Genomic DNA, 17,334 nt, shown 5'->3' on the forward strand with positions numbered 1-17,334 from the left:
GGACCAGCCCTCACCACCCTAGAGCTCCCTAGAGTCCCCCTCTAGGGAGAAGGAGAGCAGGTGGGGCCCCCACCAGGCAGGCTCCATGGATTCCTCTTCTTTCTAGGTCCCTCTCGTGAGCCGAGAAAGAAGCCTGCCTTGTACAGAGACGCAGACACCACTCTCCTGGGGGCAGTTAAAGCCACTGGAGGGAAGCAGAGAGGGTGGCCTCCTCATGGTCAAGCTAAGGCAGCAGGGTGCGACTGAGCATGATTTTGATAGCAAACTCCATATGAAGATTACCTGTTTTCACTGGATATTTGGGTGGAGGAAGGCATGATGGTAACGATCAGACTTTGTTAATCAACCTGGTGAAACTGTGGGGCACAGGAGCAGCCAGTACTTCCGTTGTGTCAGGACTTTATTTCCTTGAACCCTAGAAGACAGGTCTGCACAGATGATGTTAAACACAGAGAAGAGTGACACTTAAGGGCAGCACTGACTCTGTCATCAGCACTTGTAGGGTAGCGTGCTCTCCTGAGGGATTTATCCCTGACTGTCCTGTCCCTCTGTGGGATGTATGCTTGGGAACTGCCAACTAAGTCCTGCCTCATCCCAGGAAAAGAAGTTTTCTTGGACAAGAGCCTAAATCAGTGGATATTTGATACTGTGACTTGTAGAGGAATCACCAATTTTAAACAACAGGAAGAAGATTTGATGGTGGGGAGTGGGGGTGGAAAATGAGATTTTGAGGGATGGGCCTGGCCATTCTGCCAAAAGTCCATTGCGGACAGAAGGCCATGGTCCTACCTTATGGTGCAAGTGGGCTGGGAAGAGCCTGCAGGCCAAGCCAGGGTGTTCTTCTGGAAGCAGGTCTGAATCTGTTCCACCTCTTTTCCTCTCTGGGGAGAGAAGACTTCATCCTGATGTACCCTACAAAACAAAAACAAAAACAACAACAAAAAAAACCCAAATGTTAAGGAAGATGTTGGGTAAGTTGATCCCCTTTGGCTGGTCTCCAAAGGAAGAGATTTAAAAACCCAAGTCCAAAGAAGAAAAATGCCTGTGATTCCTGGAAGTTCACACAGGATAAACAAGTTGTTCCCTGGGTTAGTGTCCTCAGGGCCATACTGAACTTTCCTGATGCTCTGCTTCCAGAGTCCTCTTCTCATCTTCCATGCTGTTGGTGACTGAAAACTTGAAAAACTTGACAGCGGGTTCCATGTTCCTCTGGCCTCACAGTTGCTCTAGGGCCCTCAATCCCATTGCCTGAAGGCAAAGAGCCACTCCTCAGTCCCTGAGGCATGCCCGGGAGATGTTTGAGTTCTCCAGCTACGGAGCGTTTTTTCAGGTTTGTAGTGGCCTGAAACCCTCCTACTGGACTGGAGTCAGAGTGGGCCTTTGCTGAGTTTGTGATCCGGCTCCTGGCAGTTCTTGGCCAGCTGAGTTTACAGGCCCAGGTTTGAACCCTGGCAGATCCAGGGCTGAGACCTTTCCAGTTTGCTCTTCTCTGCTCTCGGAGCAGCCACCCCAGTCAGCACATCTGCTGTTCCTCTTTCACCACTACTGTCCAAAAGCAGCACCTGCCCAATGCCACGATGCTGAGGGGAGAGGTGGGTTTGGGACAGAGCTGCCACTTGGGCTGTTGAGTAATTCTGGATGAGAGCCCCAGGGAGATGATTAGAAAGGTTGAAAGGCTGACCTGACTATTGTTGTGTAAAAACTGTGCATAATTTTCAACGTATATTTATAAATTTATATTTTTTATAACTTTGGGAGACTTCTCAGAGGGAAAAAGTAGTAAACAGAGCCAGATTTAAGAATGCGATTTATGAGCTCTCAATAAAAGATCATAATAAAAACTTTGCAAATGAAACAGAATGATGTACTTTTTTTTTTTTTTTAATTTATTTATTTATGATAGAGAGAGAGAGAGAGAGGCAGAGACACAGGCAGAGGGAGAAGCAGGCTCCATGCACCGGGAGCCCGATGTGGGATTCGATCCTGGGTCTCCAGGATCGCGCCCTGGGCCAAAGGCAGGCGCTATACCACTGCGCCACCCAGGGATCCCCAAATGATGTACTTTGAACTTAATTTGTATTCAGAAGTCACAAGAATGAATAAGACTGCAGACAGATAAAAGTTTAGTCCTTCTGTTGGACTAAGTATCCCTGGGAACTATATGAAACTTTCTACACTGGAAATTTTCAAATACAGAATGAGAAAGTATGTGTTTTCCTTGTATATCCTTCACCCCAGCTTCAACACTGAGCAACATCTTTTTAATTCTGTTTCATCGATTTCTCCCACTTTTTTTCCTTTATTTTTTTCTTCCTGGAGTTTTTGGGTTTTTTAAGATTTTATATATTTGAGAGAGAGAGAGCACGAGTTGAGTGGGGGTGGGGGGCTCAATCTCATGACCCTGAGATCACAATCTGTTCAGAAACAGAGTCAGAGAACCGTTAACCAACTGAGCCACCCACATGCCTCTCTTCCTGGGGCTTTAAAGTAAAACCAAGACTGTGTCATTTAGTCTGTAAATAGGTCATCCTACATCTTTCTCTGAGAGACCTTTTTTTTTCTTTCTAATTTTGAAATTACAGATTGACAGGATGTTGCCCCCCCCCAAAAAAAAAGTCCCATGTACCTTTGGCCCAGGGTCCCCCAGCGGTAGCATCTTGTATAACAGATGCAGTGTCAAACCCAGGAGACTGGCATCGGTACAACCCACAGAGCTTACTTGGATTCACCTTGTCCTCTGTGTGTGCACAGTTCTGTACAGTTTCGTCATGTGTGGATTCATGTAACAACTGCCACAATCAAGATAAAGAACATTTCTATCACTGCCAGCACCTTCCTCGTACTGTCCATAATCTCCGGCAGCCACTCTTCTGTTCTCCATCTTTATAATTGTATTTACAGATTGTTAATTGAAATGGGGGCACCTGGCTGGCTCAGCTGCTGGAGCATGCAACGCTTGATCTCAAGGGTCATGAGTTCGAGCCCCATGTTAGACATAGAGTTTACTTTAAAAAAAAAAAAAGATTGTTAATATAAATGGAATCAAAATTAGAACCTTACAAAGTTGGTTTTTTTCACTCAGCATGAGTAAGAGCCATCCAAGGTTGTGTGTCGGTAGTTCCTTTGGGTTTTTTGGCTGAGTCATATTTCATGGTATGGATGTACCACAGTGTGTTTACCCATTCACACTCTGAGGAACCTCGAGGCTGTTTTCAGTTTTGGCCTCTCATGAATAAAGCGGCTATGCACATTTGTGTATCAGTTTTTATGTAAACATAACTTTCGTTTCTCTGCAATTCACATCCAAGAATGTGATTTCTGGGCCCTCTGTTAACTGCAGGTTTAATGTTAAGAGGGAATCTCTTTCCCAGAGTAGCTGTACCATCTTCATTCCTGCTAGCAATGTATGAGTAATCCAGTTTCCTCACATCCTCACCAATATTTGGTATTACTATTTTTGGTTGCTTTAGCCATTCTGACAGATGTGCAATAATAATATCTCATTGTGACTTTAACTTGTATTTTTCTAATGGTGAGATGTGCTTATTTGCTATCTGGTGGAATCCATTGGAGTCTTTTGCCCATTTTCTCACTGGATTGTTTCTTTGTTCTGAGATTTCTTTACTCTAGATACAAGAACTCTGTCAGGTGTGTGGTTTACAGACACGCCTCCCCACTCCGCAGCTTATCCTCGTGTTGTCTCCATGGGATCTTCGGCAGAGCAAAAAGATTTTAATTTTGAAGACCGATTTATCAGTGTTTTCTTTTCTGGGTATTTTTAGTGTCAGATCTAAAAACTCTTCACCCAGCCCTGGCTCCCCAAAAGTCTTTTTCTGTTTGTTTGGTAACATGTTTATAAATTTATGTTTTAATCCTTAATCTATTTTGAGTACATTTTTATTTAAGATGTGAGTTTTTTTTTTTTTTTTTTTTGAAAACCAATAATTTATCAAAACGCAGCGTGTGTATGCAGGGGAGGGTGTCGCGATGTCGCGACAGGGCAGCAGTGGGCAGGCGCACAGGGAGGGGACGGTGCCTGGATGGTGGGTGCAGCTTGCCGCAGGCGGGCCGTGCACGCAGGGAGGCTACACAATTCTTCCCGCACCGCAGGTGGTTGTAGAGCGACAGCACATAGGTGAAGACGCACTTGGGGTCGGGCTTCTTGCCCATGATCATCATGTCCTCCACCTCCACCAGGGGCACCGCTGAGTTCACCGCTTTTGCCTGTAAATGTCCAATTGATCCAGCTCCTTTTGTTGAAAAGCTGCTTTTCCTTCACTGAATTACATTTGTACCTTTGTCAAGACTTAGTTTTTTGTGCTGTGGGGGCAGATTTATGTGGGTTGATAGCTTTCTTTTTTTAACATAACCACCATGTCAATATCATACTTAACAAATGAACAGAGATTTCATTTGTATCCCTTAATATCCAGTTCATATTCAGATTTTTCCAGTTGTCCCAAACATGTTTGTTTTTAATAGTTGGCTTGCTAGGGCAGCCCCGGTGGCTCGGCGGTTTAGCGCCGCCTTCAGCCCAGGCATGATCCTGGAGACCCAGGATCGAGTCCCACGTCGGGCTCCCTGCATGGAGCCTGCTCCTCCCTTGGCCTGTGTCTCTGCCTCTCTCTCTCTCTGTGTGTGTCTCTCATGAATAAATAAATAAATAAAATCTTTAAAAAAAAATAGTTGGCTTGCTAGAATCAAGATCAAAATAAGATCCACACACTTAGGAGCAGTGTTCATGGCTCCTAAGTGTACCACAGTCCCTCTGCTAATTACTGATGAGCACATCCCTTCCTCAACCTCACCTCCGAGGTCGGTAGACCCCAGTCTGGCCTCTGGGGGCTCCTCTGTTTCTGACCAAGGGGAAGTTAAATGGTAGCCAGTGAAAACTAAGAAACCAGGAATGAAATGGCCTGGTCTTCTCGGGAAACAGTGTAAAAGGAACTGACATTCTTGAGCTTTGTTTTTCTAGAATCCTGAAGTTGCTCTAAGAGGGCCATGTGGTTCATTAGTACAAAGATTGCTGACATTTGTATTTATGGCCACACAACTGACCAGCTGTGAAATCTTAGGCACATCCCTAAACTACCAAACAGTTTCTATAAAATGGGATAATGATGGTTTAATGAGAACTGTAACTGTAGCATATTACAATGTTATTCCATTGCCAGGCTTTTCTTTTTTCTGTTGCTTTATTTTTTTTAAATTTCCTTCTGAAGCTTTATTTTTTTTAAAGATTTTATTTATTTATTCATAGACAGAGAGAGGCAGAGACACAGGGAGACGGAGAAGCAGGCTCCTTGCAGGGAGCCCGATGTGGGACTTGATCTCAGGACCCGGGATCATGACCTGAGCCAAAGACAGATGCTCAACCAGTGAGCCACCCAGGTGCCCCAGTATTAGTTTTGTATGTAATTTTTAAAGCAACAGAAAAGGGCAGCCCCGGTGGCACAGTGGTTTGGCGCCGCCTGCAGCCTGGGGTGTGATCCTGGAGACCCGGATCAAGTCCCACATTGGGCTTCCTGCATGGAGCCTGCTTCTCCCTCTGCCTGTGCCTCTGCCTCTGCCTCTCTCTGTGTCTCTAGTGAATAAATAGATAAAATCTTAAAAAACAAAACTAATACTAATTGATAACCCTTGTCAATCACTGTTTTACATGTATTGACTCATTTACTCCTCACAGTTATCTCAATAGTAGATTTTCTTACTGCCCCCTCCCCGTTTCCAGTTGAGAACGAGGAGGCCCAGGGAGCTCAATGGCTTACTGTAGTCCACATGGCCCGCTGAGTCCTGGAGCTGTAGTCTGCACCCAGCATTCTCCCTCCGAGCTCGTGCTTTTTACCTTTTGTGTTGCTTCACAACCATACTTGCCTCTGTTCCTTCCTCAAATGCACTGTGTGCTACTGTGTGCAAAGTGATTCCTATAACACACCCACGCTGTCATTGGCCTGTGGATGGGAGGAAAAGGGGTTAGAAATAGAACCAGTGACACAGAGAGGGTGATGGGGAGGTAGACTGAGGCTGCTAGTCACAGTTCTTGTCCATTCCTTGATGAAATAGATAGGGACAAAATTATTTGTGAAGGATTTCGAAATATGATTCTGTAGCAGATCATAAAGGAGACTAAGGATTTCCTGGTACGAGGAGAGTGGGGATCTTGTCGGGGGAAATGCCTGTGGCCCCTTTCACTATCCTGTGGAAGCCCTGGTAATAATGGGCTGGAACAACTTTTGGGTTGATCTAAGGTGGTATTTCTACTGGATTAAATGGTCTGTTCCAATAGGAGTTGGCTGTAGAGTCCCCCAAAGTCCCCAAAACATAGGGGTTTAAGACAGAAACATATGCCTTCTATGAAAGTCTGAGTAGGTGGTCTAGGCTGGCTTGGTGGCCTGATGGTGTCAAGTGCCTTATGACATGGCTCCTTCATCGCCTCACCCGCTGCTCACATCCATGTGATGGCAGGTGACTGCCACCCTATCCACTGGGTCCGCATTCCAGCCCAGGGGAAGGAGGAGAGGGGAGGCATATGTAAAGGAGATCTCAAGCCCCAGGAGCTGCCCCATCCCAGCCAATGGCTCCACCAAACTGCAAGGGAAGTGAGGAAATGTGGGTTTCGCTGAGTGTCTAGGTAAAATTTGGCAGCTATGTCACCATGGAAAGACCAAGAGAATGGATTTGGAGGACAACTGGCAGTCTGCCACAAATGAGGTTGAGGGCATGTGCCCAGGAATGCCTTGGTGGGACAGGCAGCAAACCCTACCTGAACACGGAAGCCACCCAACTTGGCACCCCTGGCTCTCCCAGCCAGGGCCAGAGGCCAACAGGCAGGTGCTCCTCTAGGATGGGGCCCTCAGTGGAATCCAACCCAGCCTTTGCCTCCCATGTGTGACTTTGTTGGCTGCCCCTTCCTTCAGAGTCAGTCCTTGGCTTTTACATTGCTCTCCTTTCCTTGCTATCCTACTTCTTGGCTTCCCTTGTCTTTGCTGGCTCCTCCCCCTGACCCACCCAGCTAAGGATGGTCTCAAACACTGCTCTGCTTGTTTAAGAAGTAGGCTCATCTGCTCCTCCACTTGCGGCCAGTACCTCCCCGGGAGTCCTCAGCGTCTGTCTCTCTCTAGCTTGCTCTCCACTGAGCTGTCTGGCTATACTAGCAATGCAACACAGATCAGGTCTGACTCTGTCCTCCCAAACTGTGTCTGCTCCCCAGCTTTCCCACTTTAGAAGGGAGTTAGAAACAGGCCAAGAGGGGCACCTGGGTGGCTTGGCAAATGAGGATCTGCCTTCGGCTCAGGGCATGATCCTGGGGTCCTGGGTTTGAGTCCCACATCAGGCTACCTTCATGGAGCCTGCTTCTCCCTCTGCCTGTGTCTCTGCCTCTCTCTGTGTCTCTCATAAATAAATAAAATCTTAAAAAATGGAAAAGAAAGGAAGGAAGGAAGAAAGAATGAACGAAAGAGGCCAGTGCGGCTGGCCCTGGAGCACTTGCGTTGGGCCACGGTGGCAGGCCTCATCCTCCCAGCCTCCTCCCCACCCCACCCCTACTCCAAGCAGGCTAATCGCTGCGGGGTCTCCGTCCTTCCCCTGCCTCTGGTCGGTCACTGAATTCTAACCCCCCTTCCCCCTGCAAGCCTGATGCTGCAGCTCCCTGCTGTCCCATCATCCTACAAGCCCTTTCCCTCCCCACCAGGCGCCCCATAGTTCTTCACTACTGCTCCTTACCCCAAGCCAAACCTGCCTGAACCTGCCGGGACCTGCCTGACCTGGCTTCCTGGGTCCTCTGCCACTTCACGGTTCCCTTTGGATGACGCCATTCTCTCATTTATTCAGTGAATGTGGATGTAGCACCCCCGTGTATGCCAAGCGTTACACCAGGCCTCCAGGGTAGCACAGTGGCCAAGACGGACATGGCCCCTGCTCCCCGGGGGGTGCAATTCCAGTGGGAAGAAAACCAAACCAAGAAAGCATCAGAGGTTGTGGAGAAATGTGAAGATGATGGCAACAGGGACATTTTGCCATGAGGAGGAGGCTATTCTCGTCACTGCTGCATCCTGGGCTGCCTTCTTTTTTTTTTTTTTTTAAGATTTTATTTATTCATGGGAGACACAGAGAGAGAGAGGCAGAGACACAGGCAGAGGGAGAAGCAGACTCCCCGTGGGGAGCTGGATGTGGGACTCGATCCCGGGACCCCAGGATCACACCCTGAGCAGAAGGCAGGCACCCAACCACTGAGCCACCCAGGCATCCCCATCCTAGGCTCTTCTTTTGTGCACAACCTCCCGAAATCTTGTCTGTCCTTCCAGCCTCTATATCTCCTCTCCACATTATACTGATCCTTCCTTTCCTCATCCAGTCATTCAACAAATGTTAACTGAGTACAACGTGCAGGCGCTGAGCCAGATGTTGGGACACAGCACAGAGTATAGTAAAGTCATTGCCTTCTTTGACCTTATGGTCCAGCTGTGGGAGAGACAGCTCACAAACAATGACCCAGAATGTTGGGTGGTCGAGCGGGGTCCTGAAAGGAAAGTGATAGGCTGCTTTGCATAATTTAAAGATTTATTTATTTATTTGAGAGAGATAAGGGGGGGGACACACATGCCTGGGGGGTAGGGGCAGAAGCAGAGGAAGAGAAAGAATCTCAAGTAGGGGGGATCTCTGGGTGGCTCAATGGTTTAGCGCCTGCCTTCAGCCCAAGCGGTGATCCTGGAGTCCAGGATCGAGTCCCGTGTCGGGCTCCCTGCATGGAGCCTGGTTCTCCCTCCGCCTGTATCTCTGCCTCTCTCTCTGTCTCTCATGAATAAATTAAAAAAAAAAAAAAAAAGAATCTCAAGCAGACTCTATGCTGAGCTCAGAGCCCACCATGGGGCTCGATCTCATGACCCACGAGATCATGACCTGAGTCAAAACCAAAGGGTCAGAGGCATAAATGACTAAGCCACCCTGGTGCCCCTGCTTTGGGTAATTTAAGGAAAATTTAATAAAGGGATTACCTCCAACAGTGCTGTAGGGGATAGGAGCATGCGAGGGTGGTATGCTGCCTGAGGGAGCAACAGGGAGGGAGGGAGGGATTACCAGAACCTGGAGAGAGAGGCCTGTGTGGGTGCCTTCTGCCAAGAGCTGAGGCCTCCATCACTGAGGTGCCCAGCCACACAGCAGGAAGGAGCCAGCAGGGGAATTAATACCCAGACCTCAGGCTCCTGCTCCTGCTTGTGCTCTGCTGAGTGGAAGCTGGAAGCCAGAGGGTGAGCCTCCCAGGGCACAGCACCGGGTGCGGGTGGGAGTGATTGGATCTGGAGGTGCAGATGAGAGGGGCCAGGTGCCACAGGGGTTGCTATTTTATTTTGTTTTATTTTTTTAAGATTGTATTCATTTATTTGAGAGAGAGCATGAGCAGGGGGAGGGTTAGGGTGGGGAAGGAGAGAGGGCCCAAGAGGGGAGAGGGAGAAGCAGACTCCCTCCTGAGCACAGAGCCAGACACAGGGCTCCATCCCAAAACCCTGAGATCATGACCTGAACTGAAGGCAAACGCTTAACCGACTGAGCCACCCACAGTGCCCCAAAGGGGTTGCTATTTTAAAAAGCATAGGGAAGGAAAGCTGTCTTTGAGCAGGGTCCTGAATGCATCGACGAGGCCAGCGGAGTGGAAAAGCATTGCAGGAAGACGGAAAAGCAACCACTGTGTGCCTGGGGAAGACAGGAGAGGGGTCAGGGAGGAGCAGGGGGCCACACTTCACAAAGCCTTCCGGGCCTGAGTAAAGCGCTTTGGGTGTTACTTAGAGGTGAGTAACAAGGGAGTGTCAGGGATCTTTCTGGCCACTGGGTGGTGTCTCGGCTAGAGGGGCAGGAGACTACTTGTCTGCAGTTAGTTTCATGAAGTCTGACATTGAGCAAACGTGAACCAACCAGGACAACTGGCACCCCCCAAACTGGAGAGAATGTTAGTTCTGGCTCCGAGAGCACCAGCCGGGCCTCTGGGCCTCTCCCTGCTGGGAAGAGAGAAGAAAGCAACATGCAGTAACTCCCTTCCCCCCAGGCGATCCCTCGTAGCCAGGGAGACAAATAAACACAAGAACCTGTGTAACACCACGTACCTAGACAGAGGAGCAAGTGTCAGGAGAGGGTTGGACTTGAGGACTGAAGACTGGCCTGAATGGGGTGGGTTTGGCGAGTGAAGCTTCTGGAAGAGGTAAGGGACTGGGGAGAGCTGGGGTGGCCTGAAAGAAGGTGGGAGGTCAGGTGACCCAGCCTCAGAGGACTCTGGTGCTCAGGTGCCCACCATCCCCAAGGCCCCCACCTACCCCTGCACGGCCCCCGAGGCTCCTGTGACTCTCCTGGAACATCTTTGGAGGCCAGTGTGGTGTCAACTGTAACCAGCCTTCTCCCTCGTAAATCTGGCAGAGGTCCCTTCCGTGGCATTGGTCCTCAGGTTGCACCCCAGCTAGGCAGGTTGGGTTTGGGAACATATCTTCCAGCTCTACACCAGTATTGCCCCAAGAAAGGGGCCATTTGAACTGGGGGGGTCTGGGATCAGAAGGGGCTCGGCTCCAGCTCATTCAACCAGGCGAGTTCCTGATGATCAGCGAGGCTTTTCGGTAGTCGGGGTCAGGAGCCTCAAAGGCCCTAAGTAGTACCTGTGCCCTGGCTGTAACAGGAGCGACCTGAGCCTTAGCAGTTATCCGCCGGCATGAAAGAGCCCTGGGGTCCCCAATTCTTTTTTTTGAGATTTTATTTATTTATTCATGAGAGATACAGAGAGAGAGGCAGAGACACAGGCAGAGGGAGAAGCAGGCTCCGCGCAGGGAGCCAGATGTGGGACTCGATCCTGGGTCTCCAGGATCATGCCCTGAGCTGAAGGCAGCTCTAAACTGCTGAGCCACCCGGGCTGCCTGAGGTCCCCAATTCTAATTTGATTTCTTTAGATCTTTGTGGTGCATCCACTTAGGAATTTTCCTCAGCCACTGATGGTGGGTCTATCATTCTTCTGTTTTACTCAGGCTCATACTGAGACATGTTTTTAATTCTCTGCATGTGAGGCAGCCCAGTGTCCAGGTGCAAGTGGGGGCAGCCGGCCCGAGGGTAAAGATTTCCCATGGACATGTCGCTTCTGGAACACATTCAAGGTACTTCTCTTGGAGCGAGCGGCTGATCCTCATCTCCATTTTATTACCAGCTTTTCCTTCTTTACTAAAAAGTTATCTTATTTAATTTTGAATAGATAATATTTGTCCACAGTATAAGTAATTTCAAAAATGGAGAAAGATGAAAGTGGTGACTAAGCAGCTCCTTCTTTCCGTGTTTCCCAGACTCCTGGGTCTCGTCTACCGGGTATGATACCGGTATGATAGTAGCAATATTATCTTACATGCTCTTCCAGAAATAGTCTGTGTTTCGAAGGCAAGTGCTTATATATACTCTCTCCTCTTTTTACATAGTAGTAGATACCATATAAACTATCCGTGCTTTCTCCCCTCTTCTCAGTGTGCCATTTGGCAATGGTTCTACGTAAGTAATAAAAAGTTGCTTCCTTCTGTTCCTTGGCTGCATGGTGTTCCATAGTGTGGCCCTACCACTAACTTACTCAGCCAGCTCCTGGGCTATGGACATGTAGGTAGTTTCCAGGCTTCTATGACCACGCATGGAGGCAGCAAACACACTTGTGCACATGTCACTTTGCCATGCGTGCCCACTAACCGTGGACCAGTGTCCCCAGATGTCTCACTAGTCGTGGCAATGATTTACACTCTCACCCCAGTGTCTGCTGAGTACACTTCCACCTCCTGTGTCTCGAAACTTGTCGGAGGCTCACCAGCCTGAGAGGTAGAAAATGGTACCTTGCCGTGGTTTGGCCTGAGTGAGTGGAGAGTCTTTTCCTGTTCATTGTATCGTGGCAAGCAAGCGTGTGGGTGGGTATCAGCGGGAACTGGGGACTTGAGCACCATGTGGAGTGATGGTGCCCCTCAGAGGGGCACCTCAGACAATCACAAACTCCTTCTGGGCTGAGACTTTAGGAAGAGCATCTCAGGGATGGTGACGTGTGAGCTGGCCCTTGAAGGTGACCAAGTCAAGCAAAGGACAGACGGGACTTTTTTTTTTTTAATATTTTATTTGTTTTTTGAGAGAGATCATGAGCAGGAGGGAAGGGCAGAGGGAGAAGCGAACTCCCCACTGAGCTGGATGTGGGGCTTGATCTCAAGATCAGGACCTGAGCCAAAGGCAGATGCTTAACCGACTGAGCCACCCAGGTGCCCCAGAAGGGACATTCTAGGCAAAGAGAACAGAGACCACAGTAGGTGAGGGGGACACGGGGCTGCCCATGGAAACGAAGATTAAAGTTGGACCCTAAAATCCTCATTGGCCTCACCAGGGAGTTTCTGTTTTGTTGCTGTAAGGGTCAGGGGGCCAGTGAGAAACCAAGATGTATTTTGGAACAAATCCATTGGCAGAGCACCTGCTCTACACCAGACACCACACTAAGCACTTCACATAGATTTCCTGTGTGCATCTCCCAGTGGCCTGATGAGGTGGTACCATTATCACCCCCGTGGACACACGGCTCATCTCATTCATAGTGCTATCATTCTCGCTGCTTCATGCTGCTTAACAGAAGAGGACACAGAGGCTCAAAGGTTTAAAAAAGTGTGTGAGGTCCCCAAACTATTGAATGGCTAAATGGACTTCAAGCCCTGCTTCCTCCTGGCCACTGCCTGCCACCTCCAGAGTCACCAGTTGGGCCATTTCTTGGCTGAGTGGGGCCCGAAGGGGACAAGAGCCCTCACAGGGAGTAGAGGCAGCTGCAGGAGGCAAGGCCCCCTCCCGACATGCATCCTGTGATACCAGTGCCTGAGGCATTTTCCAAGCGAGCACTGTGCGCATCAAGCAAACGCAGACATGCGTTTTTCCCTTTTTTACACAGGTGTTAGCCTACTACATCCATTTTCCTGCATTTGTTTCTTTCCCCATTAATATCTCTTAGAATTCATTCCATACTGGTTCATAAAGAGCATCCTTATTTGTTTTTATGACTGCAGAGTGTTCCATTGTGTGTCTTATTCTAATTTATTATCATTTATTTAGAGAAACTGAGGATATTTCCAACAATGATGCAATGACATGATGTCATTTTGCTTGGATATCTGTAAGCCAGCTTCCTAGGAGTGGAATTCTCAGCCCACAATATATATTTCACATTTTGATTGCTATTGCCAAATGCCCTCCATTGGGGTGGTATCATTTTAGCCTCCCTCTGGGGAAAAAGAGCCTGTTTCCCTACACCCTTGTCAAAACAATTTGTGATCAAAGTTTTAATCTTTTGCCAACCTAAGTGAAAAATGGTGTTTTAGAATAGCTTTAGTTTGCATTTCTGTTATGACTGAGGTAAATTTTTCCGTGGTGGATTTTGAAATACAGTGTTCCCAGCACAGCATCCCTGCTGAGGAGGGACCCCAAATGTTCTCTGGAACACAGCTTTCTCCACTGTCCCTGAGCAACTGTGGGCACATGCCAGTCATTTCAATTCAATTGTCCTGGCGTGCATGCCCAGGAGCAGAGTGAAACTTGGCATTCTCAGAGAGGGGTGTATTCCATATAAATCATCCTAGTGGCAGCCCCCATATGCATTATTTCTCTCCAATGCCAGGAGCTATCCTTTTCCTTGACCATCATCCCCGGAAAATTCAAATAGGATTAGCAAAGCAGTGTTCCTTCTCCCTTCCCCCATGTTTCTGGGCCAGGTACATTCTGGAGAATGATTAGACATTCTAGGCTCCCAGGTGCTCCCAAGTTGGCCAGTCTCCAGGAAAACAAAAAGGTTAAATAAGACATACATGTAAGGAAGCCCAAGTTTTGTACTCCTTCCAACACTTGCTGGTGTGGGATGCCGTCCCCACAAGCTTGTCAGAGATAGCGGTACCTGGGCCTGGTCCCTCTCTTGAGGCCCCAGGTGACAGGGCCAGCTGCTGCGCTCTGGAGAGTCTTTCAGCCAACCCAGAGGACATGGACCCCGTCCTCAAGGAGCCCTAGGCTAGTCCTGCCTTGTCCTCTGAAGTACTTAGTTCATTTTATCAGAGGCCCAAATGAACTGGGTCTCAAGATCTCCCCTGAAGTCTTCTTCTGGCTTCATGGAATGTTCTGGGAACTCTGGGATCTTGTCAGGGAGTATGTCCCAGCTTGTATGAGAGAGGCCTGCATCCTTCCTGAGCTCTCAGAAGGACTCAGGAACGCTGTCCCCAGTAGCTCTCCTTGCAGGGCAGGGCCATCTCCAACTCATCCACCTGGACCCCTCCCACCCCATCAACCCCAGCTCTACTCTCCCTTCCCTTCCAAGTTCTCTCTACCTCGAAATAATTTTATATGATTTTTAAATAATAATGGCAACAGCATATAGTTCCTTTTAAAAAAATATCTATTTATTTGAGAGAGAGAGAGAGAGGCCGAGGGAGAGAGAGTTTTTTTTTTATTTATTTTTATTTATTTATGATAGTCACAGAGAGAGAGAGAGAGAGAGAGAGAGAGAGGCAGAGACATAGGCAGAGGGAGAAGCAGGCTCCATGCCGGGAGCCCGACGTGGGATTCGATCCCGGGTCTCCAGGATCGCACCCTGGGCCAAAGGCAGGCGCTAAACCGCTGCGCCACCCAGGGATCCCGAGAGAGAGTTTTAAGTCTTAAGTAGACTCCACACTGAGCATGGAGCCCGATGTGGGGTGTGATCTTATGACCCTAAGATCACGTCCCTGAGATCACGACTTGAACCGAAACCAAGAGTCTGATACTTAACCCACTGTGCCACCCAGGTGCCCCAACATATACTTCTACAATATTTAACATGTGCCAGGTACTATTTAAATGTTTATATTAAATGATAAATGGACATAGTACAAAATTCAAAAGGTAGAAAAAGATGCACAGTAAAAACTAAGCCTTCCTCTTCATGCTGTTTCTTCCTCCACCCCATCCCCCACTCCAGAAATCACCACCAATCCCTGTCTCCTGTGTGTCCCTTCAGAGCTCCTCTATGGATATATAAGCACACAGGTATATATGTTCTCTCGTCACTGTCACACAGACGGTGGCCTAAAAAACGCCACCTTCTGTACCTTTGGCTTTTCTGGTTAATTTTTCCAGGTTTGCTTTTCACTGCCCTCAGAGTCTTACCCTCCTTCCCATCTCTAAATGCAGTGCGCTGTGATGGGGTGGAATGGTGACTGGCTTTGAGACCGGCAGGTCTTCGGTCAGTCCTGGGCCCCTCTGCTCAACTAGCTGCAAGTGACTGAATCACGTGCTTCTCACTTTTCTCACCTGCAAAGTGGGCTGATACCTCAAAGGTGTTACTGAGAGAGAAGGGGGAGGGAGAGAGAGGTGTGATATTAGAGATGATACGTGTGACACTCACGCTTATACCAGCATTATCCCCAGTTTCCTCCCGGCACCCCTGGATTGCTGATTGTGGCCAGGGTCTGGGTTATGGAGCAAGGGCACATCCCCACATCCCAAGGGAAGGTGACAGAAAGTGCAAAGGCTCTGGGGCAGGAGTGGCCTTAGCATGTTAAGGAGTACAGTGTGACCAGCATGGACAGATAAGGGGCAAAGTGGCAGAAGAAAGGTCAGAGGTGAAGAACGAGTGGATCATGGGGGGCCCTCATGGGAGGGAAAGGGCGAGTCTCCAGGGCACTCAGGTCCCTGTCTTCTCACTACTCATATACCCTCTTGATTCTCCAGTTTCCTTATCTGTCAAATGGGGATAGTACTGGTTCTTCAAGGATTGCAAAGTAGGACATTTGCCCTCCAAACCCTCTCCAAACATCACGCTCAATCAAGTACCTCTGGCCACCTTCACCAGAGCCTACTCTCAAGTAGCCATCATGCTGGGACTTCTAGGAGACCAGATTTTAACGTAGATTGCAGGGTTTCTCAGTCTGACATTTTGGGCTGGACTGGGGGTGGGGGAGGCTTCCCTCTGTGTTGTAAGACTTGGGTAGCATCCCTGACTTCCATCTACTAAATGTCTGTAGGATACCCCAAGGTCTGACAACCAAAAGTGTCCAGACATTGCCGAATGTCCCCTGGGGAACAAAACTCCTCCCAGATGAAAACAGCTGAGCTAAAATTAAGCACCAAGTCTGTGCATGTTCAGGCATCAGCAAGAGGCTAGTGAAAAGGATTGGGGGCAACAGAGATTTTTTTTCCCTGTCACATCAGAATGTGTCTTCAGCCATTCCCTTTGTTTGATTTCCCAGAGGCTAGATTACAGAAATGTTCTGGAAGACAGTGTTATGTAACACTTGGGAGTCTAATCCTGGCAATGCCACTTGCTAGCTCTGTGACATTGGGCAAGTTACTTTGCCTTTCTGTTCCTGTTTCTCATCCATAAACTGAGGATAGCAAAGTACCTACCTCCTGAGGCTGTTGGGAGGATCCCATGACATAATAGTGTAAATGCTTAGAACAGTACGGAAGGAGTCCTCGCAGGCCAGGTTCCCTGGGAAACGGAGATTCTGTGTGCAGGGAGTTTCTCCGGGGAGTGCCTTCAGGATGCACAGCCAGTGGGGGAGGGGTGGGGCAGAGGAAGGGGCTGGGCTGCCTGAGGCTGCTGCACCAGGCCATCAGAAGCCCTGCAGCTAAGCTGGCCCTTCAGAGTTGTCCTGAGCTGGGGCCTGGGATGCCCCATCGGTGAATGTGGGCTGCCCCCAGAGAGCAAAGGTGGCTTTATGGTGGAGAGGACAGTCCCCAGGGAAGGACTCAGCTGAGCGGAACTTCAGTTCTGAAAGGGGAAGGGGGCAGGGCCGAGAGCGCCTGTTGGCCAGTATTGTGAGATTAGATTTAAGTAGAAATAAAATGTTTTTATTTTTATTTTTTTAAGATTTTATTTATTCATGAGAGACACACAGAGAGAGGCAGAGACACAGGCAGAGGGAGAAGCAGGCTCCCTGCGAGGAACCCCATGTGGGTCTCGATCCTGGGACCCCGGGATCATGACCTGAGCCAAAGGCAGACGCTCAACCACTGAGCCCCACAGGCGTCCAAAGCTAAAGTACTTTTAAAACACCCCGGACTTCGGAGGAATTGCTCCCAGCCCCACAGTGCCCCATGGCCCTCTCCTAGTACCTGTGTATCCCTAGCCAGCTCTCTCTCTTATTGCCCTCCTGGAGGGAGAGGGGCACACAGAATCCAGAGAGGCGTGGCCACCTGCCCCAGCAGGAGACAGCGGCAAGGTCACCTGGCCTGTAGTACTTGCGATTCTTCTTTGGTGTGTTGGGAATGGTACTGCCTACCCCGAGTGAGGAGACAGGATTAAATGGGATAACACATGGCAGTTCTCAAGGCATGGTCCCTGGG

The 17,334-nt window shown here is 49.0% G+C and overlaps 1 protein-coding gene across 2 annotated transcripts in view; it reads left to right on the top strand.

Moving 5' to 3' along the window:
- TAF8 (TATA-box binding protein associated factor 8) overlaps positions 1-11,450 on the top strand; it is a 31,544-nt gene extending 20,094 nt beyond the window's left edge. The window contains exon 8 of one of the 2 annotated variants that reach the window (XM_038554054.1): positions 10,998-11,450. In XM_038554054.1, the coding sequence (XP_038409982.1) occupies positions 10,998-11,021 (24 nt within the window). In that variant the 3' untranslated portion in view covers positions 11,022-11,450. Of the gene's footprint in view, positions 1-106; positions 1,856-10,997 lie in introns of those variants that run through there. The other variant, XM_038554052.1, reaches the window with a different exon arrangement.
- The last annotated feature ends 5,884 nt before the right edge of the window (positions 11,451-17,334 follow it).

The sequence above is a fragment of the Canis lupus genome, chromosome 12, assembly GCF_011100685.1.
Source record: "Canis lupus familiaris isolate Mischka breed German Shepherd chromosome 12, alternate assembly UU_Cfam_GSD_1.0, whole genome shotgun sequence".
Taxonomy (NCBI): Eukaryota; Metazoa; Chordata; class Mammalia; order Carnivora; family Canidae; genus Canis; species Canis lupus.